Genomic DNA, 24,979 nt, shown 5'->3' with positions numbered 1-24,979 from the left:
TTACACAAGGACAACATGGGTGAGGATGTAGAACTGGCCTTGTCTCATGATGAATGGATTGACTAGGAGCTGATATAACCGACTGTAAAATCCCTTTGATCTGAACCCCCTTTAAATCAAAACACTTCCTTATCCGAGTCAGAGCTATTTTACTGGGCATGAAATCTACAGCCCTTATGTCGGGCGTGGGTAGGCCTTTCTTCATTAGGGAAAAAATGGTGTTTTTAACAAATTCACTAACACAAGTTAAATCCTAGTGTAGGCAGGGCAATTTTCAACACGGTTGCTAGTCACAGCAGACGGTGGGTGGGATCCCAAGTTTAACTCACCCAGTTCAGCAGGTGTTAAGCCGACACTCCTTGTCTAGCCGAGAGTTTTAGAGTGTGTGTTTGGCGTATGTTAGCTAATGTGACAGCATTGCATTTTACCCCCATCGAGACAAGGTGCTGGGCACATCCTCCGACTATTGGAACGGCTCTCTTGGTCCAAGGGACATGATGAGTGTCCTTTAGGTGTATAAAGACCAGTGCTTTATGGAAAAATACCCATCGTTTGTAAATAACCCCTTTGATTAGTTTATTTCCTTCCCTGTAAGTAGATACTGATTTCCAATTGCAGCACACCCAATAAAATGGTCTTGCAATAAAACAATTAAATCTGTATTACCTATTCTTTGCCTGTAATATTCCACCCTTTCATTACTTTCCTCAGCCTCAGTTCACCATGTAAACAATATAGTTTGTTGTGACAGCTTATGATTAAACAATTTGCTGATGCAGAGGTCTGTATCCGCAAAAAGAAAAGGAGGACTTGCGGCACCTTAGAGACTAACCAATTTATTTGAGCATAAGCTTTCGTGAACTACAGCTCACTTCATTGGATGCATGCAGTGGAAAATACAGTGGGGAGATTTATATACACAAAGAACATGAAACCGTGGATGTTACATACCAAACCTAGGGTTGTGAGTTCAATCCTTGAGGGGGCCATTTAGGGATCTGGGGCAAAAATTGGAGATTGGTCCTGCTTTGAGCAGGGGGTTGGACTAGATGACCTCCTGAGGTCCCTTCCAACCCTGATATTCTATGATTCTACACACTGTAACGAGAGGGATCAGGTAAGGTGAGCTATTATATATTTAAATATAGTGTTTCCCTCCCCACCTGTTTTCATGAGTTATTTGCACCAGGCTCTGGTGCTTTTATTAGAATGAGGATGTGGATCCAGTGAGCACAGTTTTACTTAAACATTTTAGAATCAAAATGAAACACACACTGCGAAACACATGTAATTTCCAGTCCCCTCCTGCAGGATTTTCCCATGGTGGTGGGAGGAGAGGAGAGGTGCTTAGGTGATAGTCCTGCTAGATCATGATCTGTGTGATATAGATAACGTCCCTCCTGGAAATGAGGGGCAAAAGGCAGAGGCATAAATAGGAAGAGGCTTTAGGAAGAGGTCTGGTCTCTGATGATCGCTAACACTGGATCCCACTGCATATCACCGTCACTTGCTTTTCAAGATCTAGGAGCCTTTGCTGTGAGCTTTACATGCATCTGTGTTTTTTAACCTGTTCTTAATGCTTCCAAATGGCAAACACTTCTGAAAAGAAAATCCATACAGAAGGAGCATTCATACAGGCTGCTTTCTGCATCGATGAGTTCCAAGAATGTGCAGCAGTATAAGCAAAAATGAGATTAGCTTGCATAACACAACGACTAAACAACAGGCCCTGGGTGCCCCACTTCTTTAAAGGGGAAACCAAAAGGCTTTTTACCTGTTAAGGTCGCCAGGATATTGAGTTCTTCCTGCAAATGTTGACAGCATTTAATAATAGTGAACAAATATATAATAATAAATAATACTGCTTAGCACTTGGAGTGATTTTGTCTTCAAAGCTTCTCAAGTATTAAGAAATTCAACTCTTAACAGGCAGGTGAGTTCTATTATCCCCATTTTACAGAGGGGAAAGCTGAAGCAGAGGGGTTAAGTGACTAGTCCAAGGCTACAGAAAAAATCAGTGTCAGAACTGAAGACACAACCCAGGTGCTCCTGGCTCTCAGTTTTATGTGCACATCAATAGACAACACCTTCCTTTTATAGATTTGAAGCATTATTAAGAGATACTTGAGCCCCTGTGCTGTGTGGACTGAGCTGACTTCAATGGAGCTCTCTTTGGTGGTGCAAGTATCTGGTGTCAGGGGGCTCACGGCAGAAACATGGCCTTAGTTTTGAAACTAAGAAAGGAACCAAAGAAAAACGTGTTTCAGCTTCTTTGCAGCATGCAGCCCAACAGACCTCCTGTAGGGCTAGATCCTGCGGTGCTCAGCACTGTCAAAGGGAGCTGAGGGCACCTTTCCAAGGGTATCCAAGACACACTTACAAAGTTGAGCCCATACTTGGATTAGCATCTTCAGCTCAGATTGCGAAAAAGCTTGAAATCCTGCCATCTAATGGCCCAGAGAAAAACAGCCACCTACGTCTGTCCTGCAAAATTGATTCCCCGTCCTCTCCCTCTACCCAAAAGACACCATCAAACAAATCATTCTAGACTAAAATACTGAGTCTTCGGATTGAGCTGGAAAACAGATCAGTGAGCATTTCTGTTATTTCCTGTTTTTTTGCATGTTGCTTGTCATTCTTGATTGATTTGCAAAGTAAATGCAAAGTAATGCACATTGGAAAACATAATCCCAACTATACATAAAAAAGAAAAGGAGTACTTGTGGCACCTTAGAGACTGTTACTGAAACCAACTATACATATAAAATGATGGGGTCTAAATTAGCTGTTACCACTCAAGAAAGAGATCTTGGAGTCATTGTGGATAATTCTCTGAAAACATCCACTCAATGTGCAGCAGGAGTCAAAAAAGCGAACAGAATGCTGGGAATCATTAAGAAAGGGATAGATAATAAGACAGACAATATCACATTGCCTCTAGATAAATCCATGGTACACCCACACCTTGAATACTGCGTGCAGATGTGGTCGCCCCATCTCAAAAAAAATCTACTGGAATTGGAAAAGGTTCAGAAAAGGGCAACAAAAATGATGAGGGGGTATGTAACAGCTGCCATATGAGGAGAGATTAATAAGACTGGGACTTTTCAGCTTGGAAAAGAGATGACTAAGGGGGGATATGATTGAGGTCTATAAAATCATGACTGGTGTGGAGAAAGGAAATAAGAAAATGTTCTTTACTCCTTCTCATAACACAAGAACAAGGGGTCACCAAATGAAGTTAATAGGCAGCAGGTTTAAAACAAACAAAAGGAAGTATTTCTTCACACAACTCACAACCAACCTGTGGAACTCTTTGCCAGTGGATATTGTGAAGGCCAAGACTATAACAGGGTTAAAAAAAAAAAACTAGATAAGTTCATGGAGGATAGGTCCATCAAGGCTATTAGCCAGGATGGGCAGGGATGGTGTCCCTAGTCTCTGTTTGCCAGAAGCTGGGAATCGGCAACAGGGGATGGATCACTTGATGATTACCTGTTCTGTTCATTCCTTCTGGGGCACCTGGCATTAGCCACTGATTGAAGACAGGGCACTGGGCTAGATGGACCCTTGGTCTGACCCAGAATGACCGTTCTTATGTTTTTGTTTTCTCTTTGGAAACATCCCCCCAATATGTCCAGTCTGTATTAGATTTTGCTCAATTTTGCATTAGATCCAAAAGGCCATTGTGGCTTTTCCATCCAATTTACTGTATTTATGACTTTATTATTCAATCCTTGAATGGAGTGTTGAAGTGAAAGCCTCACTGTGCAGCCTTCCTCATGCCACTCCTTCATTTGCATCCTACTGGACCCCAGGCAATTAATCCTTCTACAGTTCATTATTTATTCACTATCAAGACTTAGCAACAGCAGATCCCAGAGCCAAAATATTCACCCCCTTATTGCCTTCCATGGTTTTTTCACATGATTTCCATTTCATTGCATTGTTAATATGCAGTGTCAGTTACGTTAGTTGGAAGGCAGTTATGGAGTGTCATCATTATTTCTCAGCACTATTACATCTGAAAGACAGAGATTTTTCAGCTGATACTTTATAAAAAAATGTCTCGTCTTCCATTGTAACTCCTGGAAATAGAGCTCAGCCAAAGAGAAATATCTTCATCATGGCTGAGTGCTGCATGGGAACATAAGGCACAAAGTAAAGTGACTGTTCTCTGGAGAGACCACCTAGGGAACTCATTCCACCCATGCTGCTCTGGGGCAGCTCGGAGGGGCCAGGGACTGAGCGAAGAAATGCAACAGTGGATCTGCTACTGGATGGATCCACAAACCTAAATGCCTCCATGTAAGTAAGAGTAACTGTCATTATCCCCATTTTACAGACAGGGAAACTGAGGCACTGGACAGTGACATGACCAAGGTAACACATCATATCTGTGGCAGAGGGAGGAATAGACCCCAGGCATCCTGGCTCTGAGCCCAGTGCCTTACTCATTACCCAACACTGATTCTTGTGGGGCACATAGAGATTCCAGCTATTATGACAAACCACTGGTCATAAGCGGTGTAGCTGTTCCACGCCAAGCTCACCAATGGGGAGGAAAGTTCTTTTGCTCAAACCCTCTTGGATCCATGCCCTGGTGTACTTTTCATGGGGACAAATGCTCAGCCCTCCCGCAATGTTACACTGGTGGACGGTGATAGATTGACAACTCCGGAGAGGAAGGTCTTCCATTTGTCCACTGCACATGTACAGCATGGGGAGTGACAGTGACCGCTTTCCCCATGCTTCAATACCCTGATGGGAACCGAGCTCATCCTGGAGTGCATCCTGACCTGGCTTGAAGGTTGTAGGTTGCCAGCATGAGTAGACGTGTGTCTGTGTGTATGAGAAGTTATATACCCAGCCCAGGCAGGGTAGAGTGTCAAAAGCAATATTAGTGCAGTGAGGTTCCTTAGAAAGGCAAGGTGGGGGAGGGATATATTTTTTATTGGACCAACTTCTGTTGGTGACAGAGAGACACCTGTTGAGCTACACAGAGTTCTTCTGCCGATCTGGGAAAGGAACTCCCAGCCTCAGAGCAAAATGCAAGTTTCCCTACACACTTCCCAGATGTCACCAGTATCCATTGGGTATATGCCTCTGATGACCTTCCCCTTGTAGATAATCCAGTGAAGTAGAGAGCAGTGTCAAGCATACCTGGCTCTTGTGGGCTGGGAATTTCAGATCAGTGAGCCAGACAAGGGCAGCAAGGTACCTTGGCCCAAGGTCTTCCTCATCCCCCCATGAAACAAAAACACCCCATACAACCGCATTGAGCCTTTTAGCGGATGGACCCTTCCCCCACACAAGCTGCTCCTGGCACCCCCGTAGTGTTAAAGTCGGCTGCCCGGCGGTATTGTGGTCACATATGTCATCTCACAATCATGAATACGTCACAGCCTATTTCTATGACTCTCGTTTTCTTTATCCCACAGCATTGTGGGGGTTATTACGGCAGATCGAGTATGCCACTGAACACAATGGGGTTAAACCATTTTATTTTTTGAATAACAAAAGCACCAAAATGTGAAACAAATCAAATTTTAAACCCCCGCAATAACACAGCAACCCTAACCTGTTCCCTGTGGCAAGCTCAATTTTGATGTGACCAAAAAGCCCCTTAATCACTATTGATAGTCTGTATCGCCCTCTGCTGGAAGTTGGCCTGAAGGTGGGTTACTTGAATCTTGTGAATAAGGTATTCAAAATAGGGGTGTATAGTGAAAAACTGAACTCTCCTGGCTTGTTAGCCACTCCAGTAATATGACTAGAAGGCGACATTCAATGAAATTAAAAGCAGCAACATATTTAGAACCAAGTAAATAATAATAAGTCAATAATGCTTTACACAGAATAAAATACAGACCACCTATGGAGTTCACTGTGTTCGATTAATTATAAGCTATTGTTATTTCTAAGCCAAAACCAGAATCCTGGATCTCAGCACCTGAGAGGTTGGGAAGTCAGCAGGCCTGGAACGTGGCAATGGGAGAGCAGGCAGTGGTCTCAAAGGCTGGTCCTCTTCCTGCCCTTTGGGGCTGGGCCGGCAGACAGAGCTGCGGGCTGACCACCATTCCTTTACTACAGTGGAGACAGTCACAATATTAATACTGAAATCAAGAGTATTTACATCAACTGAAAATAACCAAAGCAACATTTTAATTTGGTTCCGGCTGCACATGCCATGGTTCATGCTTTTCCTCTGCCGCCTTTAAAGCAGCTGTATTTTGCACTATCTGTGTCTTTTAAACCATGCTACACATTTCACGGGAGGCAAACAGCCCTTCACTTACATGGGGAATATTTACACCGCACTGCACAGTAGAACAGTGCAACTCTTAACGCCACGGGTGCCATGCTGGCTCGGTGCCAAATGACTGAAGCAAACCCATCTCTTTCTGCCTTGAGAAGCCACTGCCTAGTCATTTCCAAGCCTTCGCTCCTGAAAGGCAGTGAGTTGTAAGCACAGGGGAGGAATTGGGATATTTAATAGGCTAAATGTTCAGGCTGAACCAAAAATGCTCGGTACAGACAGACCTAAACTTTGGAGGAGCCTGAAGTTCAGATCCAGATCTTCAGCCTGCAGGGCCAGTGAAAACTTACTCTCTGCCGTGCAGTCCTCTGGCGTATGAAGGAAAAGTGGGTGTTGTTCTATTGGCATGTCGTTTCCCCTTTTAAGTTAAAAATAAAATACTTCCTCTGTCTCCCCTTCAGCCTTCTGGCTGATTCTGTTCTCACACTGGTGTCGATCTGGAGTAACACGGGGGGGAGGGGAATGAATCAGGCCCCTAGTGTTTGCCTGCCTTCATAATATCCTCGTAGGAAGGAGGCGATCCAGTCCCTCTGGTGCCGACGTGCAGGGCGGGAGAAGGGCACAGGTCTGGGTTTGGAGAGTGGGCGTGCACCCCGGAAAATGCACACGGGGAAGCATCACTTACTGGGAAGAGAAAAATGGAGCTTTTCTTGGTAACCATACGCCAGCCTTGAGTGAAACCACACATGGGGGACCGAGGTGACTGTGTGGGTGGGTGTGTATGGAGGGGGGGGACCTGATGATGACTTGAGAGCTACATTAGCTGGAGATATTGAAGTATCACGTGGCTCCAGTCACTTGAAAGAAAATTAGAAGAGAAATCTGCCGTGTCCATGTAGCAGCTGCAGCTCAGTGCTCTGGGACCAGCTAACTACCCGTTGTGGGTTGGGGAGCTCTGAATTCAATCTGCCAACACTAGGGGAGCCAAGCGTTTGGTCTGGTGTGGTTTCCCCAGAGAGTCTATCGTTGACTCTCACCCCCTGGCCCAGGAAGCTACCAGGGTTTCCTCTTGGATTATCAGGGCTCACGCACTCAGCCTGATGGGACATCCTTGGGGTTTCTTCTGAGGGGTGATCATTTAAGATCTGATCCAATGCCTATTGAAGCTAATGGAAATACTCTTAGATATTCTAAGAGACCAGCCCTGGGTGCACGGTGGGAGGGGCTGAGCACAATTAACCCAGTGCCTATGTGCCATTGTGACAATGTTCCAATGAATCTAATGATTGTTTTAAATGCCCCATGAGATGGACATCTCTCCAGGAAGGAAGCCCAGGGCAGTAACTCTCATCTGGATGGGAGGCAAGATCACTGAATTGAATGCAGCATCACTTTACCTATGGAGTCAGTGATCTATGGCCCTGCCACTGAGTTTGGCGTGGACCCGACAGGAGCAGGTTTAGCAATGAGAAGCCCCGCAAAGATCTAAATGGAGACTAACCACCAAGAGAATCGGAGTCACTGAGTGCAAACACGGCAAGTGTGCGCCGGGAGGGGAAGCTGCTCCGTTGTTTCAGCCAGCACTGCAGGCAGAAGAGAATCCCACAGGACAGGATCGTGGCCAGAAAGAATAAGATCAGTAACCTGAGGCCGAGACACAGACATGGAACAATCAACAGCAGGTGGTAACTGCAAATGGTTTCAGAAATGAGAGGCAGGAGGGCAGGGTTTTGGGAGACTGAGAAGATTTGATCTGCAGAAGAGAAGAGACCTGCTAACTAAGAGAAGGGCAAAGTTGGTCCAATTATTGAAATTCTCTTGCACAAAAAACTTCAAATCATTTACTGCAAAACCTCTTTTTTGTGTCGGGGAGAGGGGGAGTTTTTGAACCAGAATTGCACAGACTGTTGCAGCCAGTGGTCAAAGTCCCATCAGTTGCTCCTGTGCTTTGGATCATAGAATCATAGAATATCAGGGTTGGAAGGGACCTCAGGAGGTCATCTAGTCCAACCCCCTGCTCAAAGCAGGACCAATCCCCAACTAAATCATCCCAGCCAGGGCTTTGTCAAGCCTGACCTTAAAAACTTCTAAGGAAGGAGATTCGACCACCTCCCTAGGTAACCCATTCCAGTGTTTCACCACCCTCCTAGTGAAATAGTGTTTCCTAATATCCAACCTAGAGCTCCCCCACTGCAACTTGAGAGCATTGCTCCTTATTCTGTCAGCTGCCATCACAGAGAACAGCCGAGCTCCATCCTCTTTGGAACCCCCTTTCAGGTAGTTGAAGGCTGCTGTCAAATCCCCCCTCATTCTTCTCTTCCACAGACTAAATAAGCCCTGTTCCCTCAGCCTCTCCTTGTAAGTCATGTGCCCCAGCACCCTGATTGTTTTTGTTGTCCTCTGCTGGGCTCTCTCCAATTTATTCACATCCTTTCTGTAGTTGGGGGCCCAAAACTGGATGCAATACTCCAGAGGATCAGGTCCTCCCAGCTGGCTGGCTTTTTTCTGAAAATTTAGAATTTTTGCAAAAACACTTTTCATGAAGAATTTTGCTTTTTTTTCCATTAAAAATGTCCAGCTGATCCCCTCTGCTGTCCGCAAACAGTGAAGGGGATGTGGAAAAATGATCCAGTCAGGTCAGAACACAAAATAGTGGGCTTAAGCACAGAAAATTCAGATGAAATGTGAGGAGAAATGTTCCTTGCTATCAATTGCTCTTTCCATATCTATAACTGGGTGAATTTTTTCAGTCAAATAGTTTATTTGCTGAAAAATGCAATTTCAGGTCAAATTAGGCAAATACTGTCAGTCAAATAAAAAATGAAAAAAAATTTAAAAAGTCAAAACGGTGCAGTTCCACAATTTCAAAATGAAACCTGGCAACTTTTTGTTTCAAAATGGCATTTTATTTTTATTTTATTTAGAAATTTAGCTAGATTTTTTTTTAAAGGGCAGCAACATCCAAAAACATAAAAAAACACAAAACAAAACCCAGACCTCACGAAACCAAAAATACTTTAATTTTGGTTCTACCCCAAATTAAATTATTCACTCAGCTTTCCTGTCTATATATCAGTACAGACTTTTTTTTGCCAATTCTGTCTTTAGAATGGATCAGTACTCACCAGACATACCAGGCACTGAGGCTCTCCTCATTGTAATTAACACACCTAGCAATTAAAGAAACAGACAACATGTTGGGACATGAAATCAATTGAAGTGCTGCCCTTAACCTGAGTGGTGGAAGAACCAGCACCATTAATGAATTTGTAGGAGTACAGCATTTAATTAATGGGATGTGTTTAAATGCAAATGTGTATAACTGTTTTCCTTCAAATATATTGTACATCACAATCATTCTTTCTATGTTAACAAAACAACAAAATTATACATTATCATAAGAAACAGCTCGGTATCTCCTCTTTGTATCTCTCTCTGTCTGAAGAAAAATTAAGCTCAAACAGCCATGGTTAGCATGCTTGCTATCCCTTTTTATATTAATGGTATGCACATGGTACTCTTGTTTAGAGCATCTAGATTATTTTGTGTTTCCTTACTTTGCATTGCCTGTAAAATTCCAAATACAAAATAAAAACCGGTGAGAATGTGGAGTGAGAGTACTTACGCTTCATCAGGGTCACATTTCGGATCAGAGTCTGCTAACTGAAACACACATGTAAATCAGTCAGGGCAAATACAGTATCTTATTAGTAGAATCCTTTTATATTTGAACTGAAAAGCACCTACAGACAAAGTTGGGGCCTGATCTTGAGACTGTTACTTGTGTGAGCAGTCCCATTGATTTTGTATGCCTAAGTAAGGAAGACTAATATTTTTGATAAAGGTTCTTGGATTGGGCCCATAATTTTTTCTGTTAATGGCCGGATCCAGCTCCTGTGGAAGGCAGCAGAAAGTCTCCCATCTAGTTTGATCAGATCCTTAGTTTTCTAATAACAGCTAGGAGAAAGACACCCTGTTACGATGTTTAGTGTTAGTGGGTGAAGTATGTTTTTGCTAAGTGACATGTCAAAGTACAAGAGCAAAGAGATACGAACAAGCATAAACAGAAATGTTTACAACACTGGCGTTGATTTGTTATTCAAAATTGGTTACTGGACAGTTTCTGTGAATAATTGTGGGTGTGTAGCTCCTTTGCAAGATGTGCACTGTGAAGGTTCAATATTTGTCATTTGAGTCATTTTGGAATGTTTCTGTTCCATGACTGGAGGAATGTGCGACTCTTAGAATCAGGTTTTTGGTGTGAATCTTTGCAACTATGAATCTGAAAGTTGCTTTGGGGGAATATTTTATAACATTCACTTAAATCTGGCAAACAGTCCTGCCGCTAACTGCATCTTCCAGCTTATATGTGGAAAGTGAACAAAGCAGTTGAAAAACACAAGCTGAATCAAATCCATTAAAAATCTCAAATGAACATCAGTGGTAATTTTTGGACATATTTTCCCAGCTCTGTTGCAGAAAACTTTCAATCAAATATCAAGTTGCAGTAAAATAATGGTACAGTATAAATAAAATGAGACAAATTAGATTTAGAGCATAGATAAAAAGTTATGTATAATTTGCAGATAAGTACTATACTTTGTATTTCTTTTTGCATGTGTCTGACGGGCATATAAATTTGTGTCCTCCTTTGAGGCAAAACCGAAAAGGTCTTTTACATAAAAGACAGATTTCTATTTGGACAGATCACATATCACATTTCTAATTAGCAGGGATCAGTGTAAAAGCTATGTTGAACAATGCTAGCAACACCCCAAACAGCAAGAAATCATCTTACAAATCTATATAATGGGCCAATCCTGTCTGCATTGCCATTAACCTTGAAAGGAACAGAATCAGTCCCCAGGTATAACAAAAGGCCCTGTGTGTAACGAATCCTTCAGATAAAACACTATCTATGAAATTTCATGGATGATTTAAAATGAAATGGGGAACAGAAAGAGACCAAGAAAAATGAACTTTTCCAGATGTGCCCTTTTCAAATTGCGCTCATCTGCCATGTCAAACACACATGGTAGGGCATCATTTTTTAATTGTTTGCCTCACTTCTGCCAATTATGAGGAGAGCAGGTGAAAAAAACTAAGACCATTTATCACCAGGATCACGTGTGGCTGTGAGTGCTTTTTATGGCTGAATGAAGACATGTGACTTATCTTTCACATTCTTTAAATGTCTTAGTGTGAAGCCATCACTCCTTATGTTCCTGGCACACATAAATACCTGAATAACAATGTAGATAGATAGATAAACTGTCTTCAATGAAATCCTACTAATTCAGCTGGAGACATGCACTTTCTAATTTCAACAGCCATATATTGAATAAAAGGATTCATATACTAGAAGAAAAATATCAGTACATTAGATGGAATTGGTTGTGAATATAAAATCCCAACTACTTGGCAGGCCTTTACAAATATCTTTAAAATGTTTCAGAGTAACAGCCATGTTAGTCTGTATTCGCAAAAAGAAAAGGAGGACTTGTGGCACCTTAGCGACTAACCAATTTATTTGAGCATGAGCTTTCGTGAGCTACAAAATGTTGTTATTGCCAAGTTATCCCAAGAATAAAAACATGCTCAACAGAGCCCTAAAATCAATCAAAGTCTGACCCCAGTAAAAGATTTTGTTACCTGGAATAATGTCAGACACAGGCCTCCAATTTCTGAGATCAGCCAGGTGAGACACGGAGCTTTGGGTCTCCACATTGTTAACAACAGAAACCCTTGTAAGGCTCTGTTTATAGCTGCAGGTATATGATCACATGTGATCTGGAACGTTTACACATCCCTATAAATTGTCCTTTGAGCAATGGAATACATTATCCAATAGTTCCTTGTGACTCTGGAATAATAGCCAGGGAATGAATGCTGCTTTGCATGAACACACTCAAATAGCCAGGAGTCCTAACTGAATATTAGTTTGAGGTTGGCACCTTGCAAATGTTCCGATCCTTTTGTAGCTTTCAAAAACTCCTGTTGCTAATGCCTGGTTCCATAGTAACACAACATTGTACATTTACCTGGACCTGCTGCAAATACAGGACTAAATCCTGCAGGCCTAAGTCGCAGGAAGAGGCCTTACACAAGTAATGTTGTTGACTTCGATGAGAGAGAGAGAGTAAGGATGGCTGGCTTACATCAACAGGGGGAAATCATGCTTGCTTGACTCATGCAGATAGTTCCATCAGCTTCAGTGCATCAGCAGAATAGAGTGAGCAGGGTATGGCACAGAGGGCTTATTTTTGGATACATATCCCTCTTTTGTTTGTATGCTTTGGGCTTTGGAGGTTTTATCCTTGTACCATTATTGTATCGCACATGATCTCAGAAAGAGCATGCATTTATTGGCTGTACTTCAGCTGTGAGAGGTACAAGGAAAGCATTTCCTCTAGGGCTGGATCCAAAGCTCACTGAAGTAAACTGGAAGATGTCCATTGACTTTGAAGAGCTTTGGATTGTGCCATTGATCTTTAATTTCTAACAGTGAAAGAAGCACTGAGAACTGTTTCTTGAGCCTCCGGGGTTGTCATCCCCTTTCTCAGGGCAGATTCTGGCATAATTCCAAGTAGGAATAGGTGATCCAATTCAGATAAAAGTATAAACCAACCCAAATCTGTGCCCATCCCTCAAGATGAAACCGAGCCTTGAGAGTCAAAAGTTTGGTTGATTGTTCTTCGTTGTCATGTGACTGGCATCATCCTGATCTGGTTTGAACATGGCAGTGCCAAATTAAATAGCAGGAAAAACGATATTTCCACACTGCCTCCAGGCAGAGCTGAAGTGGGAAACACCACACAGAGATCATGAGAACTGTTTTGTGTGAAATTTCAAACCCTCTTTTCCAGATCATAGAGGTTTGGTGAATTCAGGCAACGTAAGAACTGTATAATTATTATTATTATACAGTTCCACCCAGTCAGTGGTGCATTGAGCCGAGTGCTGTACGTACAGATAGCTAGAGACAGCACCTGCTTACAACCTAGACAGAGGAGATAGTCAAAGTATGCCCATTTTACTGATAGGGAACTGAGGCAGAGAGAGAGAGAGAGACCAAGTAACTAACAAGTCACAGGGAGTCTGTAGCAAAGCTCAGAATCAAGCCCCCACCAGGTGACTCTCAGGCCAATGCCTTAACCATAAACCCATCCTTCCTCCATACCAGGACAGGACAGGGTCCAGTCTAGTCAGTGTCTGTAGTTTGTCTCTGACAGTGGCCAATGCTAGCTGCTTCAGAGGAAGATGTAAGACCCACTTCAGTGTACCTAATACATATATAATGTTAAGATGGTTGAGTCTTCTTCAGCCTGTTCCTACCCACTCCAGGTGGCTGCTATCTTCAGATGACGCAGCCCAGTGGCACATTCTTCCTTCTGGTGTAGCAGGATCTATTAGCCATTCTGATGGGGCTGCTGATCTGACCACTGCAGAATGTAAATTCACACCAAAGAACCACAATTTATGCCCAGGGGAGAGTCATAGGACAGTAAATGCTTGGAGTTTGCAAGTCCCGTTAGACCCATGTTCTCAGATGTCCTTCTTTGGCCTTCACAAATGCAGTCTTGCCCTGCTGATATCCATTCAGAATGCTGCTGCAAAGACCATTTTACTTGTCTGTTTCTTTGTCCATGTCATCCCTCTCTTTGGATCCCTCCACTTTCTCCCCCTTCTCTGTCACATCAATCATGAGCTGCTTGTCTTCACTTTTGAGGCCCTTCCTGGCCTAGCCCCACCCTACCCATCATCTCTCATTCAGTATCGAGAGGTCAGCTCTCACCTCCAGCCAGCCCATGATCCCAGCCTCCATTACTTTCTGGTTCAATTTTCAAAAAATCAACTTCATGCTTTCTCCCATGCTACCCGTCATGCTTGGGAGGAGCCCCGCATAAACATCCACAAAGCTCCCTCCTTGTTCTCTTTCAAAACCCTCCCTAAAACTCGCTTTTGCCATGATGCCCACAAAAAACTTGACAATAGTTAGACCACTGGTATAGTGAGACCAGAGCTGATCATGCTGAGCAATATTGGTTCATTGTTTCCTTGTGCGCCTCCATCTGCCTGTAGCCATCTGTCGTCTCTTGCCTTATACTCAGACTAGGGCTCCTTGGTGCTATGGTAGAATAATAAAAATAAAATTGAGCACAGTATATTGTGCATGTAAAGCTGTGTGTATGAATGGCACCAATTTTTCAATTAATGTGCAGCACGTAAATTCAAAGAATCCTAGAATCGTAGGACTGGAAGGGACATCGAGAGGTCATCTAGTCCAGTCCCCTGCACTCAAGGAAGGACTAAGCATTATCTAGGCCATCCCTGACAGGTGTTTGTCTAACCTGCTCTTAAAAATCCCCAAAGATGGAGATTCCGCAACCTCACGAGGAAATTTATTCCAGTGTTTAACCACCTTGACAGTTAGGAAGTTTTTCCTAATGTCCAACCTAAACCTCCCTTGTTGCAGTTTAAGCCCGTTGCTTCTTGTTGTATCCTCAGAGGTGAAGAAAAACAATTTTTCTCCCTCCTCCTTGTAACAACCTTTTCTGTACTTGAAAACTGGTATCATGTCCCCTCTCAGTCGTCTCTTCTCCAGACTAAACAAACCCAATTTTTTCAATTTTCCCTCATAGGTCATGTTTTCTAGACCTTTAGTCATTGTTGCTGCTCTTCTCTGGACTTTCTCCAATTTGTACACATCTTTCCTGAAATGTGGCCCACAGAACTGGACACAATACTCCAGTTGAGGCCTAATCAGCACAGAGCAGAGTGGAAGAATTACTTCTCGTGTCTTGCTTACAACACTCCTGCTAATACATGCCAGAATGATGTTTGCTTTTTTTGCAACAGTGTTACACTGTTGACTCATATTTAGCTTGTGGTCCACTATGACCCCCAGATCCCTTTCTGCAATAATGTAACAATAATGTGAGCAAAAGGTATCTGGAAACCAAAGATCCATGTGGCTTTGCTATGGATAGGTAAATTTGCTTAGATACCAAGGATAGATGCATAGAATTGTTATTGCTAAAGCATAGCTGGAAAACTCTTTGCACTTTAGCTTTGTTTGTAACAAAACAGCCAACTCTGGTTTGTTTGACATTCATTACTAGATTGTCACTGAGGCTTACAGCCCATGGCTGAAATGCACCATTAATTTTGGGCCTTGCAGATTTAACACAAAGGGTGTTGCTGGGAATGAGTTTTGCGATAATTTAAAGTTAAACATTATGCAGTGATGCCATCATGTGTGGTAACCATTGACAAAGCTATAGTAATAGTCAGGTATACCTCTCTGGGTTGTTTTTTTTTCAGCTGAAGAGGTGTGCAGTTTCAATAACATTGGGCACACAAAATCAATCCCGTTTTGTTAATTATTATTAAAGCTTCATATGGGCCTGATTCAGATTCAGCTTTCTCAAAGTTTGGGCTATTTGGATCTGCTTTGAGCCCGTCTCTTCTTAAGGGCAAGCTTCTGCCCCGGCACTCTCAGGCAGGGATGTAGAGGAGGCAGGTTGTGGATGGAGTCCTGGGAAGGAATTCTAGCTTATTGAGCCAGTGTTACTTCTGGGGGCTCGCGGGGTGGGGATGCAGAGTGGTAGCTCTGCCATCTTCATAGCAATGTGCTCTGAACAGGAGTATCTCTCATACATTGGAGGGGACATTCGTACCATGCCATAGAAAAGGCTGAATAAGCCAGTGCTATTTGCTCAACTTCTTTCTGTTCAGCTTTGTTAACTGACTTAATCGTCATACCCATTCCTGAGCTTTTCTTTAAAAAAATAAATCTAAAATTCTAAATAAATTCTAAATTCTGCATAAAAATGTGTTCTCAGCATTGGTAGGTAAACCTTGTTACCTGTACAATTTCAACCTTCAAAGAAATGGTCCATCACTGAACTGATTTCAGAATTCTTCCTCTTGCAATTATTTCCCTGAAATTCCCTCCCTGCACTTCAGTAAGATATCATTATCAAGAACTCCAGTGCAGAACACAGAATTGCTTCAGTTAAGAGCTGCTCAATGGATCATCCCTGCCATGTCTCCATGGGCACAGTGAGTTCCCTTATTGAAAAGTAAAAGAACTTTTTTCAGGGTTGATCTCCACCAGTGCCCACCTTCCTACAGTCATAGGAAACTGACCACATGGATATATCCATCTAATCCCAAGGGATGATCCCCGCTCACTTCTCTAGATGAAGTTCCCTACCAGGACTTCCTAGTATAGTGGTTCTCAAACTATGGCTCATGTGGTCAGTCTGTGGATCCCTTCCTGGTGCTTCTGCAACAAGGGGCACATCTCAATCCCTAAGCCACCATGGACTGAGAGGTGGGAAGTTGAGGTGGGCCCATGAAAATCTCTCTCTTTTGCTTAAGGAGAGGTCCAGACACTGAAAAGCTAGAGAACTGCTGTTCTACATAAAATTGGTTCCTGACCTCAATTTATTGATCAGTTGAAACCTGTGAATCTAAGCAAGGGTCCCTGTACCAGTAGTAAGGGATCTAGGGCCTGAAACAAAAAATCAGGGCAAGCCTTGTTCCAGAGAGATCACTGGAACATGTGCAGTATGATTTCCAGCATAAGGGCCCCATCCTTCAAATGCTCCTGGTAAGAGGTCTTCCTACCATGACCAACCCCACTGCAGTCAGTATTTTGCAGCAGAGAGCCTAAAACCCTTGGGTGTCTCGTGTTTTCTCGTCCTAGGGTTTCTCATGGAATCTCTCTCCTCTTTCCCTCCAAAAGTGCAACGTGTGCCCAATAAACCTTCACTCCAAGGGCTTCTACTGATGACCAGGTTTTGTTTTCCTCTCTCCCGATCTGAATTGGTGTCCCTCTCTCCACTTGGGCTCTGGAGGCTGCCTTCGATGGGCTGTGGCCTATTGTTAGAAAGGGGCCTTTTCTGATTGACATCAGTTCACTTCCATCAAAACAACAACCCACTATTTCCTAGGCACCGAAAGTCATTGGTAGGTGACAAGGGCACCACCTACAGAGCAGCAAGAAATACTGCAACACCCAGCAGTCTGCAGCCATCCATTATCCCTTTTCTTAAAGGGCCTGGTCTTCACAATGGGAGGAAGATCTGAAAACTTGGAATTCACTGACAGAGATTCTTGGGAGTGGGGGAGGGAGTTTTTACATCTATCTCTCCTGCCCACGGCAGACCCTCACGAGGGACATTTGCCTGACATATAGGACCAGGAAGGGAGTTCTGTGAGATGCGTGAACGGACAGACACATTTAAGGAAGACATTTATTCCTTCAGTTATTTAGCTAGTGTTAGGGAAAAGTCTGCCTTTTCCTTTATTTAATACTATTTTATCTCTAAACAGCGTTCCAGTGTTATTCCCTACAGACAGACATGTATTTTCCCTTCTGCCTTAGATTCTGTTATTAGTACATATAATTAAATTAGTTTTCCACAATACCTTCATGAACTTGTTATATGTGACTAAGAGAGAAGTCAGAAAGGAATTGGTAGTCCATTTTTGACTTGCCCTAAAACTTATGAAACATAAGTTGAATAGGGATGGGGGTTCTACTTGCCTCTGAACCACTTCAAGTATCCAAGAGGCTGACTAGAGAAAGGGACTGTCTCTTATGAGCCGTATATACAGAATTTAGCCCAACAGGGTCCTATTACAATAACCCTCAGAGTAAAATCCTAATGACAAATGGATTCTTTTCTGCAGAAGTCCATGGAAGCCTTCTTTCATCTCATACCGTTTATCTCCTCACCAGTGGTGCCTGATGGTTAAGATGGATTCCCCCATTTTAAAAAAAACGATGTTGCATGACAGCTCATGATCGTTGATTAGAACAGGAGTAAGTGCAATGCAGACTTCAGAACAGGAGAGAAAAGCAAAGGAGCATGCCGGAGAACAGCAAGATGGTGGAGCTGTTAAGCTAATGTGAGTTTGCTTGGATAAAGAATCCGGGTCAATCCTGTTGACTCCTTGTGTACAACAGTCAAAATACAACCTATGTCTGTGTCTTGTTTATCCCAGATCTTCTTCTCGAGGGGCTATAGATAACTGTGGGACTCGCACTGTGATCCAGTCCTAGACTTCAGCTCCAAATCAGCCTTCAGCACATCTCTGCATCTAGGCCTGTGCCTCAGACATAGGCAAGTAGCCCTTATCTCTCTCGCGGTTATTGGATGGCAGCTACTTGCCAAGGGGTGTACCTACTGCTGCAGTTCAGGCCAGGGCTCTGCTATGGCCTCCTGCCAGCGTAGCCAGGGCAGTCAGTGTGGTGAGCTGCGGTTTGTGACCAACAGGCTATCGCTGTGTTCACCGAAGGGTGCTTTGACAGTAGAGTACGTTGGTGTTCTGGTGAAGTGCTCCTGATGTAGACCTGGCCTCACGTTAAGACAGACCAGAGTCCAGCTAGTTCTCTGAACTTTGGGCATAGCCAGTATCTTCAGGCACCGCCATTTATTGGTCGAGCAAAGCGAGGTCATACATTCAGCTGGATGGCATTTCGCACTCTGGGTGTAATGAATAACTTCTCAGCACCGCATCTGCTCAATCCTAACATTTCTAGGCATAAAAGGTTGTTACAAGGAGGAGGGAGAAAAATTGTTGTCCTTAAATCTGAGGATAGGACAAGAAGCAATGGGCTTAAATTGCAGCAAGGGCAGTTTAAGTTGAACATTAGGAAAAACTTCCTAACTGTCAGGGTGGTTAAGCACTGGAATAAATTGTCCAGGGAGATTTTTAAGAGCAGGTTAGACAAACAGCTGTCAGGGATGGTCTAGATAATACTTAGTCCTGCCATGAGTGCAGGGGACTGGATTAGATGACCTCTCAAGGTCCCTTCCAGTCCTACACGTCTCTGATTCTATAACCCCCTGATTTTGGTGAAAATTGGAAAAACCAAACGAGGCAAATGGGGGACACACGGAGCCCCAGGTATCTGGATAGCAGACCCAGCAGCTTCAACCACCTCTGTAATTGTCTCGATCAAATAACTGGTTGATGGCAGCCATTAACCTCTTCCAGGGAAACAACAGCCCCACGTGGAAGCTCTGCCCCATCTCCCAAAGCAATTTAAAATTGTGACCCCTTGAAACACTTCTCTCCCAGCTAGAAAGAACAGAACAGAGCGGTGGGGGGGGGGGGGAAGTGCAGAATGGGGGCACACGCAGAGCCTCTATGGGGGGGTGGGGAAGAGGGGGACCTTTTCAGAGCAGCGTCACAATCAGTTTTGCTCCCATCCACATCTCCCTGGAGTTTTCCTCTCCCTCCCTGATTTCACTGTTACTTCTCTTCCAGCCTGAGCGCCACAGTTCCATTCTCAGTGGCCGGGGTAGCCAAGCCGAGAGCCTGCTCCCCAGACACCAGCTCAGATGGCCCCTAAACCATTTGTATAACACAGCTCTGAGCCTACATGAGCAACGAAGTGTGCACGCAGCCTGCTAGCACTGCATTTGTTACAGTCCATTCACTTTGCGAAGGATCCTCATCAGTGACTGCCAGTAGGTGACCAGGAAGTCAAAGATACCAGTGCATCACCCACTTAGAGGAGGGTAAACAATTCTTCCATATAGTGAAGAAAGGACTACAGAGGTTCTCATGCAACATCACCATTATGAAGGTTTTGGCAGGTCACATGAGGCCCTATGTTACACTTGGACAATTCCATTGTTCTCCAATTTTGCCCTCCATGTCCCCTGAACAGCCCCATTTGTTTGCTCATGCATTCCACGCCAATGGCAGTAAAACTGGCAGAAAGCAGGGGTGACTCATTCAAACCTTATGTCTGGTTCAGAGGAAAACCCAAGGAATTCTGTACATCAGGCAACATTAGCCATGTGTAAGGTGGATTTCTCCCTTGTACACTTTTTTTTATACCGCACAAGTGCTTAGAACTAACACGATAGCTGTTTTCAACAAATAGCCAGCTATGGAAAGCTGGAATCTGTAATGGTACACTAACAGGATGTGTAACATTTTAGTATCTCCAAAAGTCTCCCATGGGAGTTTGTAATGAAGTGTCCAAAATACCAGTTTGCAGAGAAGCATCTGGCAAACAGATGCTTCAGTGACTGAGGCCCTAAACATAGATCGATTTACGTGAGATCCTTCTTACTGAAGAGTTCATAGGGGAATACAGCTTTTAGGAAAGCATCTTTCCAGCAACAGTCTATTGCACGTGTTTGTGAGTTTGGTATAGACTCTGCACTCCACTTTTGCAGGAGAGAGAGACTCTTTGGCTTTACAGTTTTGCACGTGAGCTGGGTTGTGACAGGTTAAGGCTAAAGGAGGGGAAACAACAGTTTTGTTTTTTTTTGGTCAAGCATCAGGAGGACAGCTCCATCAATGGCTAGTCACTGAGACATGGAACAGAAAGCCTGCAGCTTATTTCTGGCTGGGGTATTGGATGGAGATTCAGGAGATCTGAGTTCAGTTCTCAGCTATGCCACTGACTTCCTATCTGATGTTGGACAAATCAGTTGGTCTCTCTGTGTTGCACCTCCCCAGTGGTAAAGTGGGACTAAGAACCCTTCCTTTCCTTTAAATCATACATTCTCAAGGCAGGGACTGTCTCTCAGTACGCATCTCCACAGGATTTAGACAAATACTGGACCTCTTGGCATTACCGTAATGCAAAGAATTAGACCTAAAGCTCATGGGAATAAAGGCAGATTGAATGAAGGTGAACACTGAGGAGTGGGCCAGAAATACAATCCATTAATCAACTGAGAAAATGTGTCCCTTTGCGGTTTTTAAAATGAAATAGCAGCTAACAGGTGCTAAAGGTCTGAAGCCTAAAACCACCTATTTATGCTCAAACAGGGTCTTTTATTTTTAATCGTTTTATGTTGCACTGGGATTTTTATCTGTTCCCTGATTGCCGTTCTTCTACTGTGTTGCAAAGAGCTGAGATTTCCAGTTAAAAAATGTAATCACTTTTGTATTTTAATCCTCTGTAATTCCCATAGCTGCTGGACGGAAAAAAGACAAGAGGAGACTAAATCACTTGCATCCCCCTCCTCTGGTTTTGAGTTACTGATAACGTATTGGACACCACATGGGAGTTTTGGATGGAGGCTCCCTGGCAAACAGCCTGAAATGCATTTTCAAGTCAATTTCTTGGGCGGACTCGTTTGGCAGTGAAGGCTGCAATAGCCCATGTCTGAGGGTCCATTGTCAGCTGACACAGGCACCAGGTATCCAAAGTCCCACAACCGCACTTCAATGGAGCTACCAGTCTTTTGGCGCCCCCCGGAGGAACCAAAACCTAAATCCTGCTGCACCTCCCCCGCGACCTGAAATTAGGAGGAAGCCCTGCTAAGTTAGGCCTAGGCTTTTCAGAGGTTAATTTCCCAGCCAGGATGCAGAGGCAGCTGCATCAGGCAGCTTTTTAGAAGCAGTTGAGACGAACACCTTAAAAGAAAGGGAGCTTTGCTTCTAGAGGCCTGGCTTCTGCTCAAAAAACTGCCCATCGGTGACACAACTTACAGCTTGCTCAGTGCTGAATATGGTGTAACTGGCAGGGCAGCCCAGCACAAGCTGGGATTCGAGCCTCCAAGTTTATGGCTTCTGAAAACACAAATAAACATTTTTTTTTACATGAAAGATTTCCTTGGGTTACAGGTGACAAATCTGGCACAGAGGGGCCCTGGCTCCTCTCCTGCTGCTTTGCAGGCAGGGAAGGAGGGGTGTTGCCTACAGATTTAGGCTGCGGGGAGGGCTGTCACTGCTTCATGCTCTCCCCTGGCTCCCTAACCCACAGAAAGGATCCCGGCGGTGGGAGCTGGGTGGGCGGGGATGGTTAGAAATGGGGTGGGGAGGAATGGCAGACCAGGCTCTGCTGGATTCCACCCCCAACGCCCCCTCAAAGCCTGTGGGGCAAGCCAACCCCAGTCACTGCAGAACAAGTCTGCAGGAACCACTATCTGATTGACAGAGCCTGGCTCCTTGGTACGGGAGTGGGAAATACTAGCCGCGAAGAAGGGAAGAAGAGCTCCCAGAAGGTGTTTTCCTCTGTCTGTTCTCTGGGGTTTTGGCAGCACGTATGTGTTCATGTGTGAATAGAAAGACAGTGTGGGATTCAAGTGAGGGGGGAGACACAAAGAATACAGGTGAGACTCTGTGGGTGGGAGGTTGGGGCTTTTTGTTGTTGATATATCCAAAAAATCCTCCTTAAGCCTCTCTGTTTTACTTCCTGCATGTTCTAGGGAATAGGGTCGTCTCAGGGCACTAATAGCGTTGCTAATTCTTACAACTGCTGTCAAGAAATCCTTCATCATGCTCAGTCTCATCCTTCTTTTCTTAGTTTTATCCCCTTGGCCTGAGCTATACCCCCATGGAGAACACTAAGCAATGCCTCTCCCTCCTTCAGACTTAGCCCATTCAAATATACCTCCACAATCCTCGTGCACCTCCTTTCCTAGTGAGCATGCTCCAGTTAGCTGCCTTTATAACACTTTCTTTTATTCTTATTTATTATTTGCAGTAGCACCTAAAAGCTAGGCCCTATACAAACTTATAACAGAGACAGTCCCCACCCCTGTCTTAGTGTAAGATTGCAGAGAACAAATGGATGCAAGAGAGGAATGGAGGAAGCACAAAGAAACAATGGGCCAGTTCTGGTCAGGGTGCTATGTGGGGGTCACAGCACACCTGCTGGCTTTTCACCTGGCCCAGCTTCTAAATGAGCATCAGAGGGTGGAGCCTATGAATGGAGGATTGCTCCCTCCAGCTGACCGTGAGAGAACCAGACACAGATCCTCTCCCCAGGTAAGCCAGGCAGTCCTGCTTCCACCTGAGCCCGCAGTCCTTGCTGCTGCAGGACCTGTTAGCATCCGGGGACTCTGCTGAAATTTCCCCCAGGAAGGGAAAGGGTTTGACTGTTCGGGACAGGACAATATCCCCCGCAATGGGCTCTGTAAGTCCCAGTGTTTTCCTCCCCCAGCTGCCTTGTTGGGACCCCCCAAGAGAAAAAGGAAATTAACTTTTCCTGCTTTACCCCTGGTTACCATCAACACAAGCTGTGGAGTTCTTTAAACCTGCAACTCCTCCAGCATCTCCTGCAGCAGGGGCCTTCCAGGCCCCTGAGAACTAGCTGGGAGGGGTTCCTGACTTCTGCTTGGGGGTTCCAAGGGCTCCGACCAGTGGTGAGCTGAAGCCGGTTCGCATGAACCGGTTGTTAAATTTTGAAGCCGGTTTAGAACCAGTTGTTAAACGGGTTCGGCAAACTCTGGCCTGCGGCCCACACGAGGCCCGAGGGACCGTCCCGTCCGTCCCGCCTGAGCTGTCGGCTGGGGAGGTTCCCCTGAAAATTTCTACTCACCCGGTGGCCCTGCTGTCCTTCGGCGGCGGGTCCTTCAGTCACTCTGGGTCTTTGGCTGCACACTTCAGTGTCACCGAAGACCCGGAGCAACTGAAGGAACCGGTTCTTCAGCTTCTGGCTGCTCATCACTGGCCCCGACCCCAGCTCTCCAATGACATAAAGCGAGGGTGGAGTCATTGCTGCGAAGACAGGTTTCCATTCCTGGGAAGCGCAGGGGAAGGAGTTCCCTGCTGCCGCACTGGGACATTCCTCCTCCTTGGAAGTCTCAGGTGGACTCTTCTGTTCCTTGCCCCCTCTAGTGCAGCAGATCAATCAGCCAGTGGCCTCAGAGCAGCCTCTGCAATCGCAGAGACTTCGAGATGGACCACTGCTGTGCAACACCGGCAATATGAAGAAATCAGATGGGCACCGGGCGGTCCAGGTAACTGTGTCGATGGGACATACACAGCGTATATGTCTAACCCACACACCTCCTGGGTGTGGTGCTCTGTCCCATCAAGTGGCACCAAGACCACTTAGAGTGAGCTTAATGAGTCTGCTCTACAGCCCTATGGCTTTTAGCTCATGCATTTAGCTCCAGAGGTCCCAGGTTCAATTCTGCCCACCGACGACCGGGGTCTGTTGGTGTTACAGATGCATTGCTGCTCTGGTTGGGTACTGGTGGCTTCTAAAATACAGAACACAGTGAGCACCAGTAGAAGGCCCACAAACTATTTAAAGAGAGGTTTCAGAGTAACAGCCGTGTTAGTCTGTATTCGCAAAAAGAAAAGGAGGACTTGTGGCACCTTAGAGACTAACCAATTTATTAGAGCATAAGCTTTCGTGAGCTACAGCTCACTTCCTCAGATGCATATCGTGGAAACTGCAGCAGGCTTTATATATACACAGAGAATATGAAACAATACCTATTCCCACCCCACTGTCCTGCTGGTAATAGCTTATCTAAAGTGATTTCCAGCACAAATCCAGGTTTTCTCACCCTCCACCCCCCCCACAAATTCACTCTCCTGCTGGTGATAGCCCATCCAAAGTGACAACTCTTTACACAATGTGCATGACAATCAAGCTGGGCTATTTCCTGCATAAATCCAGGTTCTCACATCCCCCCCACCCCCATACACACACAAACTCACTCTCCTGCTGGTAATAGCTCATCCAAACTGACCACTCTTCAAGTTAAAATCCAAGTTAAACCAGAACATCTGGGGGGGGGGGGGTAGGAAAAAACAAGAGGAAACAGGCTACCTTGCATAATGACTTAGCCACTCCAAGTCTCTATTTAAGCCTAAATTAATAGTATCCAATTTGCAAATGAATTCCAATTCAGCAGTTTCTCGCTGGAGTCTGGATTTGAAGTTTTTTTGTTTTAAGATAGCGAACTTGTACAGATACAGACAGACATCATCTTC

General features: G+C 44.6%; 1 protein-coding gene across 2 annotated transcripts; it reads right to left on the bottom strand.

The window, feature by feature from the left end:
• Positions 1 to 5,496: 5,496 nt before the first annotated feature.
• On the bottom strand, positions 5,497 to 12,030 carry TMEM207 (transmembrane protein 207). Of its 2 annotated transcripts, none has more exons than XM_084638254.1 (5): positions 11,912 to 12,030; positions 9,885 to 9,922; positions 9,385 to 9,429; positions 7,761 to 7,903; positions 5,497 to 6,943 (listed from the first exon to the last, which is right to left on the bottom strand). In XM_084638254.1, exons 1-5 carry the CDS (start codon positions 11,984 to 11,986, stop codon positions 6,795 to 6,797), a joined length of 450 nt encoding a protein of 149 aa, XP_084494380.1. In that variant the 5' UTR covers positions 11,987 to 12,030; the 3' UTR covers positions 5,497 to 6,794. The 2 variants fall into 2 exon arrangements, with proteins under 2 accessions (XP_084494380.1, XP_084494379.1); XM_084638253.1 differs by having other exon boundaries at positions 5,497 to 6,087.
• Positions 12,031 to 24,979: the final 12,949 nt, after the last annotated feature.

The sequence above is a fragment of the Lepidochelys olivacea genome (genome assembly GCF_965140295.1).
Source record: "Lepidochelys olivacea isolate rLepOli2 genome assembly, chromosome: 9".
Taxonomy (NCBI): Eukaryota; Metazoa; Chordata; order Testudines; family Cheloniidae; genus Lepidochelys; species Lepidochelys olivacea.
Note: the sequence above shows the minus strand (reverse complement) of the source record. Positions and strands in the feature narration are given on the sequence as shown.